Source organism: Poecilia reticulata, linkage group LG2, assembly GCF_000633615.1.
Source record: "Poecilia reticulata strain Guanapo linkage group LG2, Guppy_female_1.0+MT, whole genome shotgun sequence".
Taxonomy (NCBI): Eukaryota; Metazoa; Chordata; class Actinopteri; order Cyprinodontiformes; family Poeciliidae; genus Poecilia; species Poecilia reticulata.
Genome location: NC_024332.1, coordinates 30,852,510 through 30,869,755, shown reverse-complemented (window position 1 = coordinate 30,869,755; position 17,246 = coordinate 30,852,510). Strand labels below are relative to the sequence as shown.

The 17,246-nt window shown below is 39.9% G+C and overlaps 1 protein-coding gene across 3 annotated transcripts in view; it reads left to right on the top strand.

Annotated features, from left to right (window-relative positions):
- The window catches only part of atf2 (activating transcription factor 2), a 17,855-nt gene extending 1,105 nt beyond the window's left edge, over positions 1-16,750 (top strand). For 2 of the 3 annotated variants that reach the window (XM_017302821.1, XM_008398972.2), the window contains 10 exons: positions 126-222; positions 311-429; positions 524-649; positions 948-1,126; positions 3,038-3,152; positions 4,425-4,517; positions 9,073-9,315; positions 9,566-9,772; positions 12,831-12,936; positions 16,263-16,750. In XM_017302821.1, coding sequence (XP_017158310.1) covers positions 126-222; positions 311-429; positions 524-649; positions 948-1,126; positions 3,038-3,152; positions 4,425-4,517; positions 9,073-9,315; positions 9,566-9,772; positions 12,831-12,936; positions 16,263-16,492 — 1,515 coding nt within the window. In that variant the 3' untranslated portion in view covers positions 16,493-16,750. Of the gene's footprint in view, positions 1-125; positions 223-310; positions 430-523; positions 650-947; positions 1,127-3,037; positions 3,153-4,424; positions 4,518-9,072; positions 9,316-9,565; positions 9,773-12,830; positions 12,937-15,816; positions 16,082-16,262 lie in introns of those variants that run through there. The other variant, XM_008398999.2, reaches the window with a different exon arrangement.
- The last annotated feature ends 496 nt before the right edge of the window (positions 16,751-17,246 follow it).

Below are 17,246 nucleotides of genomic sequence, written 5' to 3'. Positions count from 1 at the left end.
TGTGTATAAAGTGTTACAATAAAAAGTAACCAAGTATAAAGATGTTTTTTTTTTGCCACAAGAAACAATTACATTTTTATTATGATGCTTTTTTTAATCCTCTTTTTTATTTGTACCTCACATAGAGATTCACAAATGAAGACCATTTGGCTGTCCACAAACACAAGCATGAGATGACACTGAAGTTTGGCCCAGCAAGAAATGACAATCTTATCATTGCAGGTGAGTGCACTATTAGTTTCAGGTTTTCTACTTAAATGACAAGTATTTTATCCCCAAGCCAGTTTACTTACTATAATGTCCATTTCAGACCAAACTCCTACACCCACCCGCTTTTTAAAGAATTGCGAGGAAGTCGGTCTCTTTAACGAACTCGCAAGTCCTTTCGATCATGACTTCAAAAAATCGGCCGAAGATGACATCAAAAAGGTGCTAAACTTGCTTCCAGATCGTCTTACTTTTGGGTCCATTTTGAACTTAATTCCTGATCATCCTTATTCTGTTTTTGGTCCTTGTTTTGCAGCTACCCCTGGATTTGTCACCGCTTGCTACACCAATTATACGCAACAAAATTGAGGAACCCACAGTTATAGACGCACACAGAGACAGCCCGCTGCCTCATCCTGAATCCACTACAAGTGACGATAAGGTAAAGCTTAAAAGCTACCCCTGGTTGACTTGTGGCTTGTGATTTTCTCCTGATTGTCTTATCAATTTAACTGCTGTATAGTTTGTGGATTTACTGCTATGAGCTGCTTGAAATAGGGTACTTGTGTAAGGATAACTATCGGGCCAATGTTGTGCATTAGCCCGATAGTTATCGGGCCAAAGAAGATTTGCTTCTTCTCCTGATAAATGAGTGACTCCATCATGTTAGAGGTGTACAATTAACTGATCTGGTGTTGATGACGCATTCCTGCAGCTATGGTCTTGTATGGTGTTTTCAGGACTTATCTTTGCAGCCAGCCTCACTGCCAACATCCACTATAGTCCACCCTGCATCCCTCCAAGTTCCCAATGTACTTCTAGCAACCACAGAGGCTAGTGTTGTAATACAGCCAGCTCTCCCATCGCCAACATCTAGCTCTGTTATTACTCAAGTCCCCTCCACTAATAGGCCTATAGTGTAAGTAACAAAATGCGTCCATTTAAAAAAAAAAACATCTTAGTTTCTACCAAATCACTTGTGCAGTATATTGTGGTGAGCTTGCATTTTATGCGGCATGCGCTTGTTCTTTTGTTGTTGTTGTTGTTTTTTATTCATTTGCATTTTGTAAAGTTTTTGTTTAGCTTCAAAGAAATTATGTTCTATCAAGTAAAAAAATACATATTGGTGGTGTTCAGATACTGTGTTTATTTTTTGGAGTGAGAAGTGAAGTAAGAGATTGGGTTTTGTATTTAATCTTCGCTATTAGGAAGCACTTTTCAACCGAGTGCCCATAATCTTTAGCTGTTTGACAAAGATAAAAAGTTAAAACTGACTGGGAGTCATGATGATTAAACATTAGATTTTTTTTATTACAAATTTGCTCTGAGGCAGAGTTGAATAAATCAACTGAGTTTAGACTGAAAACCTAGTGTTTCATTCAGAAGTTTTAACACTTCCATGAAGGTCATAAACTGTGTATATGAATCCACTTTGGGCAAATCACCATTAGCACAACACTGAAGCCTGATCTTGAAAGTGCTACCTTGACTTCTTGACATTTTGCACAGAAAGGGACTAATTTTAAGCAAACACTGATTCTGTAAGGACGAGTGGAGAGATATCCAACCAGAATTATTCCAGAAGCTTGTTGACAGCGGTAAGAAATGTTTTCAAATGGCAACTAGCAAAGGGACGTTCAACTGAAAATGAAGAAGGATGCATTTGAAGCGTGTTTGTATGTTTTTGATGCTGGATTTGAACACAAGTTTGAATGTATTTTGGTTAGAATTCATGACCGTTCTTCTGTGTGTGAGAAGCAAAGCTAAGTATATCAATTTTTGCTAATCCTATGCATTCCTTTAGCTTTGTTCTAAGAATATAGTGCTACTTGAGTATAGGAAGTAGAAAACCTTTTGAATTCAGTAGAGTTGTGAAGAAGAAATTTCTTTTCTGGAACGAGTATTTATGATTGCATTGAACACCAGGAGAATTTGACAAACTCAGTTGATTCTTCTATATCTGCCATATAACACTGTATCTGGGCAACACCTATCATTGTTATCAGGTCTCATGTAAAGTCTATTTTTTTTGTCGAGTTGTTCCTGTATGGTCTGTGATATAGAGTAGAGGTTTAGGAACTCATTTTGTTTTTTTTGTTTCCTTTATCTTATCTCCGTCATCTAAATATGTCATAATTGTATGCTGACAATCACTCTGTCTTGTAGGGATTTTTAATTTTTTTTCCAAGTCAGGTTGTATGGAGTTGTCAGCTGTCAGTATTTTACATTCAGTAAATTGTGACCAGAGTTACCGTAGTTTAAATAAATACTTTTGACCAAAGAGTGGATAAAATGACTTGAATCTGAAGCGGACATGTTCTAAAATGAATATCTTAAAGCATTTCCAGCCCCAAAAAGCTAATGTTTATACTGTTTTTATGAACCTTTACACTGCTGTCTCTTTTTTGGTCATCTACTTTAAAGTTTCTGGTCTTAAAGAAAAGGTGTTAAATTTGAAACTTGCATTTCAAATCATGAGGTGATTCAGTTTCATGTCACTTAACCTGCTTTGTTTAGCTAAGCAGGAGTTTAATTGACAAAAAGCATGGATCCTCAGTTTAAATAGTTGATTTATGCAAATCAACTAACCGTGTAAGATTGGTACTTACCCTGGTATTACCAGTTACTAGCACCAATCAAAATTACTTTCTTTTTCTTTCGATAAGACTTGGGCTACTGTTTACAGCAAGTAAAGCACTGACTGTTGACAATAACTCTGCAAAACCTGAATTAAAATTGAATTAGTTTATTCCTTCAAGACATCCTGTTTATGTATTGATTGCACAGTTGTTTTGTGTTTTACTTAATTGTTGTTTCTTTTCTCTTTTAGCCCGGTGACTGGTACCTTCCCTGTGCTCTTACAGTTGCCTAATGGCCAGACCATGCCAGTTGCAATACCTGCATCAATTACAAGCTCAAGTGTACATATCCCAACTACAATCCCAGTGAGTGCTCAGCCAAAAATAATTTGCTCAAATTGAGTATTCCAGAAATTATATTCTGTGTCGTATCAGATCTTTTGGATTGTCTGTATGTTGTCCCGTACAAACGCAGAATTCAACCGCTTTAACAAATAAAGATACTATATAGAGGTTTAATCAGCTTGTAACTGGAATCAGCCAGCTTTTAACTTGAGGAATTGGCTGGTTACGGGTCAGCACCAAACTGAAGTGTCCGATGTTTGGCGAACAGTGAGTTTTGCTGACATGCTAGCTTCTCTTTTTAAATGCAAATTAAATTACTCAAAGCACATTCTTGTTTTAAAATTGACCTGGATACACATTTAAGTAAGTGCGAAATTATCTCGCCTGAAATATTGCTCAAAAACGCATAAAACACATTATACTGTACAGAGGAACAGGGAGACATTCTCTCTTGTGATTTGGCAGTCACCTCAGAGAATGAGAGGTTGAGGGAAATAATGAACTTACAAGTAAAACAGTTTGTCAGTGCTGGAAAGAAACAGGATTTAGCTAAGCTGCTTCAGGCTTGAGGCCAGGATGCCTTACAGAGCTCTGTCCTTGTAGAATTAAACAACCAGGTTTTCATCTCTGGCACAATTGAAAAATGTTTTTTTTTTATTGTCTCAGTAACACAAACCTCAGGTGTGGTCCAAATAGTGCAACTCCCTCACATGGATGCCTGTCTTATTTTGCGTTGCCGCCGCGATAGTCTGCGTGGAACGCTGAGCAGCAGATGATTATCTCCTGATAGAGGCACAGCAGGGAGAAGTCTCCATCTCCCCTGTCTGCTGGGGATAAGGAGAGCCTCTGACAAGTAAAGAAGGGCTGAAATAGATGGAGAACACGAGCCACCAGTGGGGCTCCCTCTTCCTCGATCATCTCCTCCTCCCCACCCCTCTTATGCGTTCTCCACCTCCCTCACTGTCTCGCTGTCAGCGGCTGTGAGAAGAGGCCTGAATCTGGCCTTCTGACTCTCATCTCTCCATCCTCTCCTCAGCTTCCCTGTCCATATGCTCTCACTCAGGCAGGCAGAGGTTCATTAGCGTGCACGCTGTATCTCCATGTGGCGCTGCCTCCGCAAAATAACAGGCCATCCAACCTAATGAGGCTGAGATATGGGGGGGGGGGGACTCTGAGAGTCTGCCATAGATGTGTTTGTGTTGCGGGGCGAGGCGGAGGGGGCCAACACCAGGCTTTTTCCCGCAGAAGACTAATTTTCTCTGGTCTGATCTGTGTCTGTGTCTCTGTTGTCAGCTTGTCAGACCTGTCACCGTAGTGCCTGCCGTCCCTGGAATCCCTGGACCTCCCTCGCCACAGCCTCAGCCCGTCCAATCAGAAGCAAAGCTGGTATTTATCAACTCATTTACATCGGATATAATTTCCATGCTGTGTCTGTTATTTCCCATCTGAGGGAGATGGTAACAGCCAAGGTAATAAGAGGTTCTAGCATTAAAGAAATAGTACGATGGTTAGCGTTTTTCCCAGTAAGATTACTCCTTTTTTCAATCAACAATTCTTCTGGAGTTGATGCCCTTTGATAATCAAAAAATGCTTTTAGTCATTTATAAAACAGCATGTCACACAATATATTATACCATCTTTGGCAGAATGTTATCTACAAATAACAAAAATGATCATTTAGAACTTTACCAGAAATAATTTTAGAACATAAACTAGAGTTGGATTTTAAAATTGGCTGGTTAATGGTATTAGATTATTTTGAGCTGAACTAGCCCTTGATGTTAACCAGCTGGTTGAAAATTCAAAAATCAGTTTTTTTTTCCCCCAACAACACTCTTCAGAGTGGAAGTTGTGAAGAAGACTTAAAACCCGCTTTCAGATCATTACTTATTCTGTGATTTTTTTTAGTCTTTTACACCTCAGATCTTAACACAGAATGGGGATTTGAAGCCGGACAACCAAAATCACTTCCCTGATCCACCTCAGAGGGTTTTCCCAAACTTGAAATTAGTATGAACTGTGGAGTAGCGATTTGAACGAAGTAAAAACAGCAGCAGCACAAGTTTCTCACTAAGTAGCGGCACAGATTTTCCTGTGTCACCGGTCTGAGAAATATGATGACCAACATGATGAACTAAAGGTTCGGCGCGTGTTTCCTGAACAGATCATGCAGTGACACATACAGTACAGATCGATAACCACTACAACTCGGGCAACACCACAAAGTTTCACTTTATGCAAAATGAAGTTTCTAAGATGCAATAAACTTTTTTTTTTATATCATTTTAACTGACCTATTGGGAACACCCTGAAATAAACATAAAAAATTGCTTCAATAAAAATAATGGATTATTAAAATTAAGATGTCAAGAGTTGTGGTAGGTCATTAAAAGTGCCTTAAAAGCCTCGAGGCAACTACTAATCCTTTATATGGGATCAGGAAGTTATTGTGTTGTGTAATCCAGTATTGTCCCTTACAGTTTGCGGGGTTAACTTTAACTCATCATTTTATGTCAGGCCCATTCAACACATGTAGATAAATGAAGTATGAACTGAGAGACGCTAACCCTAAACCTTCACAATTAGAAACGCTGTAGGTGTGAACAGCAAATTTAAGGCGCCTGAAATGTCAAGACTATAATTATTTTTGTCTTTGCTCATAAAACCTAGTTTTACAGCAAGTGTTATTACACACACAGTTACTTTGCTTTGGGTTCTAATATAACTAAAAAGACTGCTTGTTACAGGATGTGTAGGGAAAAAAAGCAATTTGAATGCTGATATTTTTTATTAAAGAAGAATTAAAATCAACTCCATGAGAAGGTAAAGCCTTTACAAGAACTGCAAAACAGATATTTACCATATATCACTGACTGAGACAAATAAAACCATTTTGGAAAGCGTTCAATATAATTTATTTACATTAAGTTAAAAGTATAAATAGTTATTAATAATAACCCCATGATTAACAAAATAAATAGCCAATTATCTTTTGATCTTAATCTAGACTGACCTTTTACCGGTCATAGTTTTCCTTTATTTTTCTTTCTCCTTTAGGCTCAGGCATTCATAATATCCTTTCTCAGACACATAAGTCACATGACATACTGACTAAAATTCAGCAAAAATAGTATCTGATAGAAGCAACATGAAACAATTTCTCTCCTGTTTGAGAGAAGACACAGTAGGGAAACATTTACAATGGGAATATTGATGATTTGTTACAACAATTTCTAAAAAAGAAACCTGTTATGTGCAACGTCATATGACTTCTCCCAAGAACTCGGATAACTGCACAGAAATTAATGTTTTTTTGGCATCATTTTGTTTGATTCCCAGCTAGAACCACCTGCTGGGAACTATCTCCGAAGCAACATTCAAATGAATAAGACATTTGTTGTTATGCAGGTAATAATAGAGGAAAAAAATAGTTTTGTAATTTGTACCTTTTTTCTTGTAGTTTTTTTTTTACTACAAGAAAAAAATGACATTTTAAAAGTGGATTTTGTATGGTGTGTCACGGAAAGATAATTAGAAGTATTTGTGCTAAAGAAATGCATCATATTAACCCTCTGTGGTGTGAGGACGGTCACAGCAGTCCTACATAGCAGAAGTGATAGTTAAAGCCCACTGTTCTGAAGTGTGTGGGCGGGAGATCAGAGGCGGTATGATGAAGCATGGATCACAGAACCCGTGAACATCGTGTAAGTGTTCACAGCGTGCTCTGCCTGTGGAAATTATCAGCCAAGCCGTAAAGAAGTGTGCATGTTGAGTGGGAAGGACTGATCCTGACTGGTGGGGAATAATAAAGGGCGGGGCAGCAAGTTATTCAAGATCACGCGGAGCAGAGATGACAAACGCCGAGACATCGTTTTGCACAGCACGCCGTCACCAGGGCCAACCTGACGGGAAAGAGGAGGGGCACGCGGGGGCATGGGGGGAGCAACGAGCGAAAGCCAGCTGGGGGCATCCTGGCAAACGCTCAGTGAGGCACATTAAGTCAGCCTCACCCTGCATGGAACCTTTTGTTCAGCAGAATCCTGCCTGACCTGCATCTCCCCCCCACCACCACCTCCTCCTCCTCCTCCTTCTTCCTCACTAGCGGCGCCTCCCACCGCACTCGGCTCATCAGCAAACACCTAATGAGCCTGCATCAAGAAAACAGACCCCCAACTCAACCTGCCCGCTTCCCACCCCCACCCGGCTCTCATGAGGAGGGGAGCCGGCGTAGACGGCACTTTACAAGGACTGATGATGCTGCAAAGACCACAATAATGATAATTAACTTGCTGAATTTAGAAGATTATGCTGTTAATTAGTTGCAAAATAAAGATAAGTAATATAGTAGCAGATGGTTGAATAACACCCATGAGATGGAGGGTTATTACACTGATGAGGTTTCCATGGCAGAGATGAAATATGGATCTGACTGGCTTTTCCCTCATTCTGCAGGCCATTCCAGGAGAATAATATCTTGTTTCTGCCAGAAGAGCTTCTGGAAGGGTATTACACGATAAACTAATTTGGTAGATAGATTGGTCTGGCAAAGGTAGCTGTTGGAATAATGCGGTGCTCTGTTTTGCCATGTAAATGTATTCTCTCTCACTTTGTTATTGCTTGGAAAGCCTCATTCACTTTCACCTTGTTTGCCGAAGGTTTGATGTTGGAAAAAAAATTGACCTGTGAATTTCACACACCGGCTTGTAGAGGAAGAGATCCTGCAAATAGACGGTTTTTATCTCAAGTCATCAGTAGATTTCACCAAACTCCACTTTTTGAGTCACTACAAAACATGCGATGTAATTGTGTGGAGCCTGACAGGTCGTGGTAAAAATGGGAAAGATGAGGTCTTTAACGGGTCTTTTGGTCTCTATCACCACGGCTAACCAACAACATTTAATACGGTTTTGTGTGTGAAGTAAACCAGTATCGTATACACTTGATTTTTCTTTTTAGCTTATATGTGTTTTAGTAGCAGTATCATGAATCAGCCATATTTTTTCTTAACAATCTATGAAGAAAACTTGAATATTAATTCTTACAACACTAAATCTAGTCAAACATGCTGTAAAATGGGGTATTTTATAGTATCTAGTAAATGTTCTCGATAATAACATGAGGATTTTTTTCTGTTCTGTCTGCAGCTAGTGCTAAACCTTCTCTGAAGCAAATTTTTAAGAGTTACTCACTAAATTTTTTTTACCGTTTTTATTTCAACTTTTCCAACAGAGCTCTCTCTGACAGCATGTGCTACAGATGGAAAGTAGCCTTCTGGCTAATTCCGGCATTTTTATATTGATGTGATTATCAATATGCATTTCCCCTTTTAAATTGTTAACTAGCCTATAGCATTGTATGACTCTAGGAGTTAGTAGCTATAAAAGTATTCCTAATCTTGCTTATTTGTGGCAAATGCTGCAATTTCTAACACAGCAACTGCAGATGAGTAAAAAGCTTTAAAACTAATGTATTTTTATTGCAGAATCATAATATTACACAGGAAATATGTTGGAAAAACACAAGGTTATGATGTGTGCAATAATTCAGAGTTATTAGTCGAGCCTGCTAATTATTTTTCACAAATTTTTTCTTCCACGTACGTTACCTCAGCTGGCTGATAGGGACAGCTGCATGAAGGGTTTGATGGCTGTATTGCCAATACGCATTAATGTTGAGAATGGTAATAATACTTTTTAACATCTCTTTATTTCTAACAAATAATTGAGAACAATGAAAATAACTTTAATCATTTGAGAGATGCCTGTCCGATTTCCTGTCTGATACAAACTCTGGTTTATTAAAAAATCATTTTAAATCCAGATATCTGAGATGTATTGATAAGTTAGGGTTTAGCTGTGTACACATAGTTTTGAACCACTTCTTGTTTATAATAATTGTTTCTCAAGCTGTTTAATGATCATCTGACCTCTTCCGTTCACAGAAACTGAAAGTCACATTAAGCCAGCAGCTTCCTCAGGTAACCAATGGAGATGGAGGCGAGGTCCAGAGCAGTGCAGTAACCCACACTGTTAATCCCGCTTCCCCTGCTCCGACCCCGACTCCAGTCCCGACTCCAACCCGGGCGCCGGCTGCGATCCTAACTCCGGCTCCCCAACTGCCTACAACTGAGGAAGCCTCCACACATTCCCTTCAGCAGCCAGCCACCTCCACCACAGAAACACCTGTAGGTTTCATGCCAACAGTCCAACTTGTATCCTGAAAACACTGCCCACTTAGAGGCAGAAGATTTTATTGAGGGGTGCCTCTGAAATTCAGGAGGTATTTTAATGATGCTCCGTTTGCATAAAGCAGAGTATCAAAGAACAAATTTGACAACAGCTTTGATAAGATCTTTTTGTGCTAAAACTCTTCATTTTTGACATTCAGTAAATTCACATACATGCATGTATGTCCTTCCTATTGTCACCTTCCAGGCTTCCCCTGCTCCCCCTGTGCCAAACCCTCCAACCACCGGGGGCCGGCGGCGCAGAACCACAAGCGAAGACCCCGATGAGAAGAGACGCAAATTCCTCGAGCGCAACCGGGCCGCAGCGTCTCGCTGTCGGCAGAAGAGGAAAGTGTGGGTCCAGTCTCTGGAAAAGAAGGCCGAGGACCTGGGCTCCATGAATACACAACTACAGGTGATCCCAGACACCTTTTGCATGCAACAACCTGTTTGTTTATTTTTTTTAATTATTTTTGTGTGTGCTAGCATTCAGATTCATAAATGTGTGTGTATTCACCATGCATCATGAAGAGATGTTACACACCCTTTTCCTCCTCTGCTGTGATGAAGTCATTAAAGCCGATTAAGCCGAGCTGCCGCGTGACAGCAGTAGAGTGTGAGCCCTTTACGTCGATACGTCCCTGTCAATAAAGATGTATCCTCCAGATGTCAGCCGCACACAAGCGTGTCGCCGCTTCTGTCTCGGCAGTTTACTGAATGGCCTCAAAAATCTCCCAGGGAAAAGGTGTCTTTTTGAACCTTCATTTCGCAGGAAGCAATTAGGATCTGATGCTGACAAGTTCGAAACAGTTCATGTGTCTGCTGTCTCTGTTGATAAGTGTGAGTCGGGGGTGCGGCACATCGGTGTTCCAGACAATTAAATGAGATGTGATGTTTACTTGCTTACCGTCTTGTTTTTTTTTTTTTTTCGTTTTTTTTTATAATAGCAGAGTGAGATACGGAGGAAAGAGGAGGGGAATACTAGGCAGCATAAAAAAATGCTTCAGAATAAAACACCGTTCGAAATCAAGTTATCACCACGATTCAGGTTGTTCTGTCTAAAGTTATATTTAAATGAGAGAGGATCAAAACCAAGACATAGGTGAGTAAGAGCAGGTTTATAAACAGAGAAAAGTGTCCCTAGAAAAGCTAGCTAAGAGGGGAACAACATGTGGTAGAGAATATAAGGCCACTTTATATCAAAGCATTAATCAGCAGAGCAGCTTTTGTGTGGAGAAAAAAAAAAAGGAAAACCATGCTGACATGGCCCAGCTGATCAGCGAAACTGCCTCTAATGATGCACAATTATTTTAACATCATCCTTAACTGGCGTTTTAATGAGGTGTCAGACCAGACAGCTCATAGGGCTCCCAGCATTACCCAAGGCCCAATTGCTCACTTTCGATTAAGTTAGAAACGAGTTTTAACTCTCCATTGTCCTGTTTAGGTTACTTTAACTTGTAGCTGTGGTGTAATTCGATGTAAACGATCCTTTAAAGTAAGCGGCGGATCTGCCGTCGTGCCCCCTGTGTCACTTTTTTAGCCAAAACTTTATCTCTGTAATAAATTGGAAGGAGTATAAAAAAAAGAGCCCACCTGTGTTTATATTAACTTTAAATGGCAGCAGACATGCTGGAAGCATTCTGAATACGGTGCTGGCTACATGTGATGCATATGCTCCTTCCAGCTGTGTTTAAATCTGGCTTACAATAGCTCAGCCCTGCCAACACCAGCAAAACCAAACAGATGGAATCAGATAAATTGGCTGCTTTTAAACTAATAGATTAAGCCACTCGCAGTCCTTTAAAGGAGAAGAGAAGGAGCTTAAATCTGCCACTGGTTGTTGCGCGGGCCCCTGGCCGCTCTAAATCCAGTTAAAGTCACCTTCAGCGTAATGTGGCTCTCTTTTACGACATGCAGAAATCCTCAGCTCTCTTGGGAGCTGTAACGACACAGGAGTGTAAATCTCTGCAGCCTCTACGAAGTTGTACTGACAACCATAACAGCTCACCTCTGACAAATGTGCTGGTTGGTAGCCAGTGAAGGCCCATAATTATTGTGCAGCAAGCAGTGTTTTATACTTTATCCTCTATTAATTTATTATATTGTTTCTCCTTTTTTGTGTTTGTTGTTTTCTCAGGGGAAGAAATGCAAGTTCCCCGGAATAAAGCACAGCACTAAAGTACAAATGGGGTCCTGAATATTGTAATTTAATGATTTCGTCATTAGCTCTAAAAAAGTGTAGTTATTCCTACGGGACGAAACAAAGGCGGTACTTGTGTGCGCGTGTTATTATTCATGTTTGCTGCATGGATGAGAGAAAAAGCCTTTGCCTATTCTAATGACTATGGTCATGGGTGACATCTAGTGTCATAAGGTGCAGATTGCAACCACATCAAAACCAACTATCTGCCATTTTTAGGTTCAGTCCAGCTAGAATACGAGGCTGTTCAAAAACACTCTCATTTAATGGCTTATATGTAGAATTGATGTCAGCTTACAAGAGAACAACAGAAAATAAATACATAGACATTGTCTAACAGGTAATTTTATAAGTGTAAAATAGTAGTAGGACATCTAACATACAGATATAGTGTTTTCCTTCTTGGAAGCTGCTGTCCGCCTTTAAATATTTTAATACACAAAATCTGTGATATGCTGAATTTTGATTCCCAAACTCCAGAAGCGAAGCTTTGACCTGCTAACACTGATTTTAGCCTTTAAGACAATAGAAATAACAGCAATTTAAATACGTGTTTTATCATTCCTGGTGTGACTTATTATATTGGAAATAAGGGGAATGTCGCATCATGTGTGACAGAGGATTTCAGATAAATGTGGTTCAACAAATACTTCGAAATGAAGACAAATTGCTGATCATGTTGACATTTTAAGCTTTCTTTGGTCGATTAGAGGTATTAAATCTGTAGTCTCTGTGTGAATTATCCAGAGAATGTAGGTCCTTACCTACATATGAGATTTAATTTCTGAATTCAGTGTGTTTTATGTCAGGCATGATTTGAAAAGCCAAAAGCTTAAAGCTGTGCAACTTTGTAGTCTGTTCAGCCTTCCTGTTATCATTTTGAAGTCTCGCTATCTTCTTCTGTTTCCTATAAAATACCTCTGTTCTGATTTGTAAATGCTTCATTGATACTGAGCTTACCAAACCAAAGAGTGTTGCTCTTAGTATGACTTGGTAGTGATTAGTATGAATTGTAAATTATTGGGGGAAAAAAATTCTAATTGTTTCCAATCGGTCAGGTAAATCAAATTGAAAAGAAAATGCATTTTATTTATTTTTATTTTTAAACTTGTCTTTATATTTCAGATATTTCTAGCTTAAGAAATGCATCTACTTCACAAAAATACTTGAAAAGCGGTGGTCTACATCTGCTCTCGGTGTTGTGGGGAACCTCCTTTCCGAAGAGAGACCATTTCTTTGACTGTCGTCGTGTGTCTCTTGTTTCCCCAAGAATGAAGTCACCCTGCTGAGAAACGAAGTGGCTCAGCTGAAGCAGCTTCTTCTGGCTCATAAAGATTGCCCTGTAACCGTCATGCAGAAGAAGTCTGGCTATCACAGTGAGTAATGTTCCATTATTCTCAGCCTGAGGCTGCATGCGAAACGTGTCTGAAATGAGCTCCAGCTAAGGACACGTCTTAGCAGAAAGAACCATCGACATGCTAGGCTCTATTCTTCTTGTTTGTTCTCCGTAAAACTTTTCAGAACTTTAGATCTTTATTGGTGGTGCTGCGGTACCCATCCTTTCAGAGGCCACAGCTGGCGTGTGAAATGTTTTTCCGTCATCTGGCTCCCAGACAAACATTTGTGAGCTGACGTTAAATGTCTGTGCTCTTCAAGCAGGGTGTCTTTTATTGCTTCACCTGTATGTGGTGATTAAACTCCCCCCCCCCCCCCTCTAATGTTTTCAGCTTACAGTGATCATCTTTATCAACACTTAAAGACGGTGCTGATTCTGAGGCTCTTCATTTAAATTTCTTGCCATCAGCCTACTCTGCAGAGCGTCATAACACGTTCTCATTTAGAATCATTTCACCAATTTTTCTTCGTTTTCCTCAGATGGGGCCTCTTGTCATTTTGGTTTTGTAGTCATAACTCACCTCCCCTCACAGATGAGCCACTCTGCAAAAAGAGATTGCAACACACCCCCTCCTCCACACTGTGGCCCTAAACACATCGCCTGACTTGTATTGACAGTGATTGCCACTAAAAAGAGTCCATTAAAGCGGCAGGCTTGTCAAGACTGCAGAAAATTTTCATTGTGGATCGTCCGCCAAGCAGCCCTGTTCATTATGCATCTCTTATTGCCTACCGTCCCACAGACACACTTCCTGTGCATGATGGGACTCGGGGCGTCCAGGCTGGAGTTGAAGGCTCATTTGGTGTGGTGCAGATATTGTTCTTAGTGGCATCCACAAAGGAATGTGGTCATCTTTCCTCTCTAAGATCTCTCCTCTCTCCCTCTGGATATTTGTAAAGGTTGACACTTGAAGCACTCTTTATCCTGTTTTGAAGGAATCGCCCAGATACGTCAGTCGATGTGGTTGGCAAGACAGATTTAATATGAGCATAAACAAAGAAATCTAGTTCATACAGAGGCTGGAAAAAAATTGAGAGGAAATATCAAACATTTACTCTGATATTCATCCAAATAACATGTTTTAGAGTGTTTGAAAACTATTAAAACATTGTTGGATCTCCTTTCTTAGACTTCTCACTGTTTTTGTGTATATATATATATATATATTGCATCAACAGAACTATCTTTACTCCAGCTTTTAAAAATGTCTAATGTGCTTTTATGATATAAATTCAGACATTTAATCTATAATTAAATTTGTTCATACATCTTTTGTATTTTAAATAGACAAATGAACAGCAAAGTCCAATAATGTAGAGTGAATATAAATATTTCTTACAAATGAAAATCTGAGAAGTGTGGCATCAAATTTTGATTTGGCTCCCTTTATTCTTATACGACCAAATAAAATCTTCTGCCACCAATTACATTCATAAGTCACATAATTAACAAATAGAATGTGTGTGCGTGCGTGCGTGCGTGCGTGCGTGCGTGCGTGCGTGCGTGTGTGTGGTTTAATTTCAGTTTTAATCCAGATTTTTTTGATCAGAGAGGTTTGTTGGAGAACAACAGTGGACAAACGGCATAATGAAGAGAAAGGTCAGAGAGGCAAACTTGTTGCGACATTTAGGTCATGAGGCGAAAGGTCAAGGTTCAAACAGCTCAATTCAGTAGTTGACAACTGAAAGCATTAAATTAAACAAAGAAATGGAAGTTCATTGTAACTTTGAAGGTGCTGAGATCTGAAAATCTGTTGAAAGGACAGCAAAAAGCTTTTGAATTCCACAACTCCTGACGATTGTTTAATATTATTTACACTTTAAAATGTTATGTGGACACCATGAACAAACCATCCCCAACGTAAAATATTACATTGGTAGTGGCAGCATCATCCTGTGGGTATGTTTTTCTTTCACAAGGATCTGGAAGCTGATTGGATCCGATGGGAGTTAAATACAAGGTAATCCTGTATTAAAAAATATATCAGACCAGAGCTACAGTTCTGCATATTCACACATGAATATTCACACATGAATATGCTTTGACTTAGATCAAAGCATATTCATGTGTGAAAATGGCCTAGTCAATGTCCACATTAAATTCAATTGAACAATGACAAAACGTGGAAAGGCTCCAAAGGCAGGATTACTGTTGCAAGGCACTGAGGTCCTTCCCTTGTTGGGAGTCACTGAAATAATCTACTTTGCTAATGAGTAAAGTCTTTTTATTAAACTCTGACCAATCCACTAAAGATCTCATCAAGCTTTATGTTTTCCCTGTTACAAATCCCATAAGGCCGCTCCGCCCTCCAGACCCTGTAATACCCTTCATCGTCTTGCCCAGGCGTAGCCGTGGCAGGTGGAAGGGAATAGCCCAGACTGCCCCGCAAACAAGCCAGGACATGGTTTCGCTTGGCAAGCCGAGCCGTCCATCTGTTTACCGCGAAGGCCCGCTTAAAAAAAAAAAAAAACAAGAAAAAAAACAGGAGAGCGGAAATGAGCCATCTTTGCCCTGGGAATCAGAAATTTAGAGTATTATGATAAATCCACTGACCACCACTTAGTGTTGTTAAAAGTAATGATGTTAACTTGAACATGAAACAAAACTCACCAAGTTAATTTATTCTGAAATTAACCACCTGAAACAGAATAAAAAAATTTAAAAAAAAACATTTTAGGGCAGGAAGGAGGCTGAAATCTCACCTTTTTTATGGAATCTTTTACATTCTCAGAGACCCAGTCATTAATTACAGAGAGCCATAACAAGTGACTTCATATCATTAGCCATATTAATTATCATTGTGCTCCTTATTCCTGTATGAAACAGAGCATGAGAGTGGAGTCTCTTTTTTTTCCATCAGGATCCAATTAATTCAAGGCAACTGCCTAACAGCTGGTGGCATTTCGACTCCAAGTCTTCCCTACTCTCCAGTGTGAGCATCATTAAAATCAGGTGCTGTAATCATCTGTCGCTGCAGTAGTTGGCAAGGTAACAAGAAACAAATGAGAATGCAGTTAGGGATGGGAAACAGTGCCACATGCCCCAGAATGTAATGCACCCTTATGATGTGGGTTTAAATTGACACTGGAGCGTTAATTAAAGGAAAGAGGTGCAAAAGTAGCATTATGGGGATTAATGAAATGGTTTGCAAACTCCACATGCAGATAGCTGTTTTGCATGTAATTAGGCTGCCGCAACAAAGCTATCCCGAGCCTTTTGGGTTCCATGTGCTAGGATGCAATCCAAGCGAGCGGCAACCTGAGCGCGGTAGGCAACGTGACCGAGTGTTTCCCGATGCCTTCACAGTCTCCGACAAAGATGAAAGCTGCGAGGAGATGTCCGTCCCCAGCAGCCCGCAGAATGAGGCCATCCAGCACAGCTCCGTCAGCACCTCCAACGGGGTCAGCAGCTCCTCCTCCTCAACGACCCCGGCGGTCTCAGCCCCACCCAGCGCCGCTTCGGCCACATCCAAGCAGAGCACAGAGGAGAGCCAGCCGCGGAGGGCCAGCACCCGTTCCCAGCCTTCAGGGAGCTGATCACCCCAAACTGCTCCAGAGCATCCCACACTGGAGTGCTAATCGCTCTCAAACCTTTTTGTGACAGAGGAAAGGGGTTCTCTCTCAGCTTCAGTTGTGGACCATACACTTTAATTTATTCTTGATTGTTTGGGTAAATGTTTAACTTTTGTACTTGATAGTCTATGCTTTTAAAGATGCAATGTTTTCACAAAAGAAAAGCACTTTAGGTGTAACTTGTAAAAAAAAAAATGTTGCTTTTAATTGTTTTCATATGTTTGACTTATTTATTTTGTACAGCAGCGAAAAACAAAAAAAAAGGTATTTAACAAATTAACATTTTCTCAACTATTCTACTTCTAACGGGGTTATTGGGATGAAATCCACACCAGATGTTGGTTGCAACCCAAACTGTGTGCACATAAGAATAATTTTTAATAAACTAAGATTTAATTTGTTAACTATGTAAAATTGGTCGGACCGTAGAGTTACCTTTTTGGTAATGACAGCTTCCGAAACAAGAAAAACAACCCACACTGTCAGGCTCCTACCTCCAAACTTAGCTGCTGGTGTGGCATTTTTGGATTGACATCCAAGGCTATTTTTCATTGGAACATGTTGTGTCCAATGGCATCCTAAGAGTTTAATTTTAGTCTGATTCTCACTGTATTTCATTGACTTGCCAAAGTGTTTTACAGTTAACTTTAAATGAGCATCAGAATGTCTTTTTTTTTTTCTTCGGCAGAGAAGTCTTGCACTTGCACCCCGGGTTGAG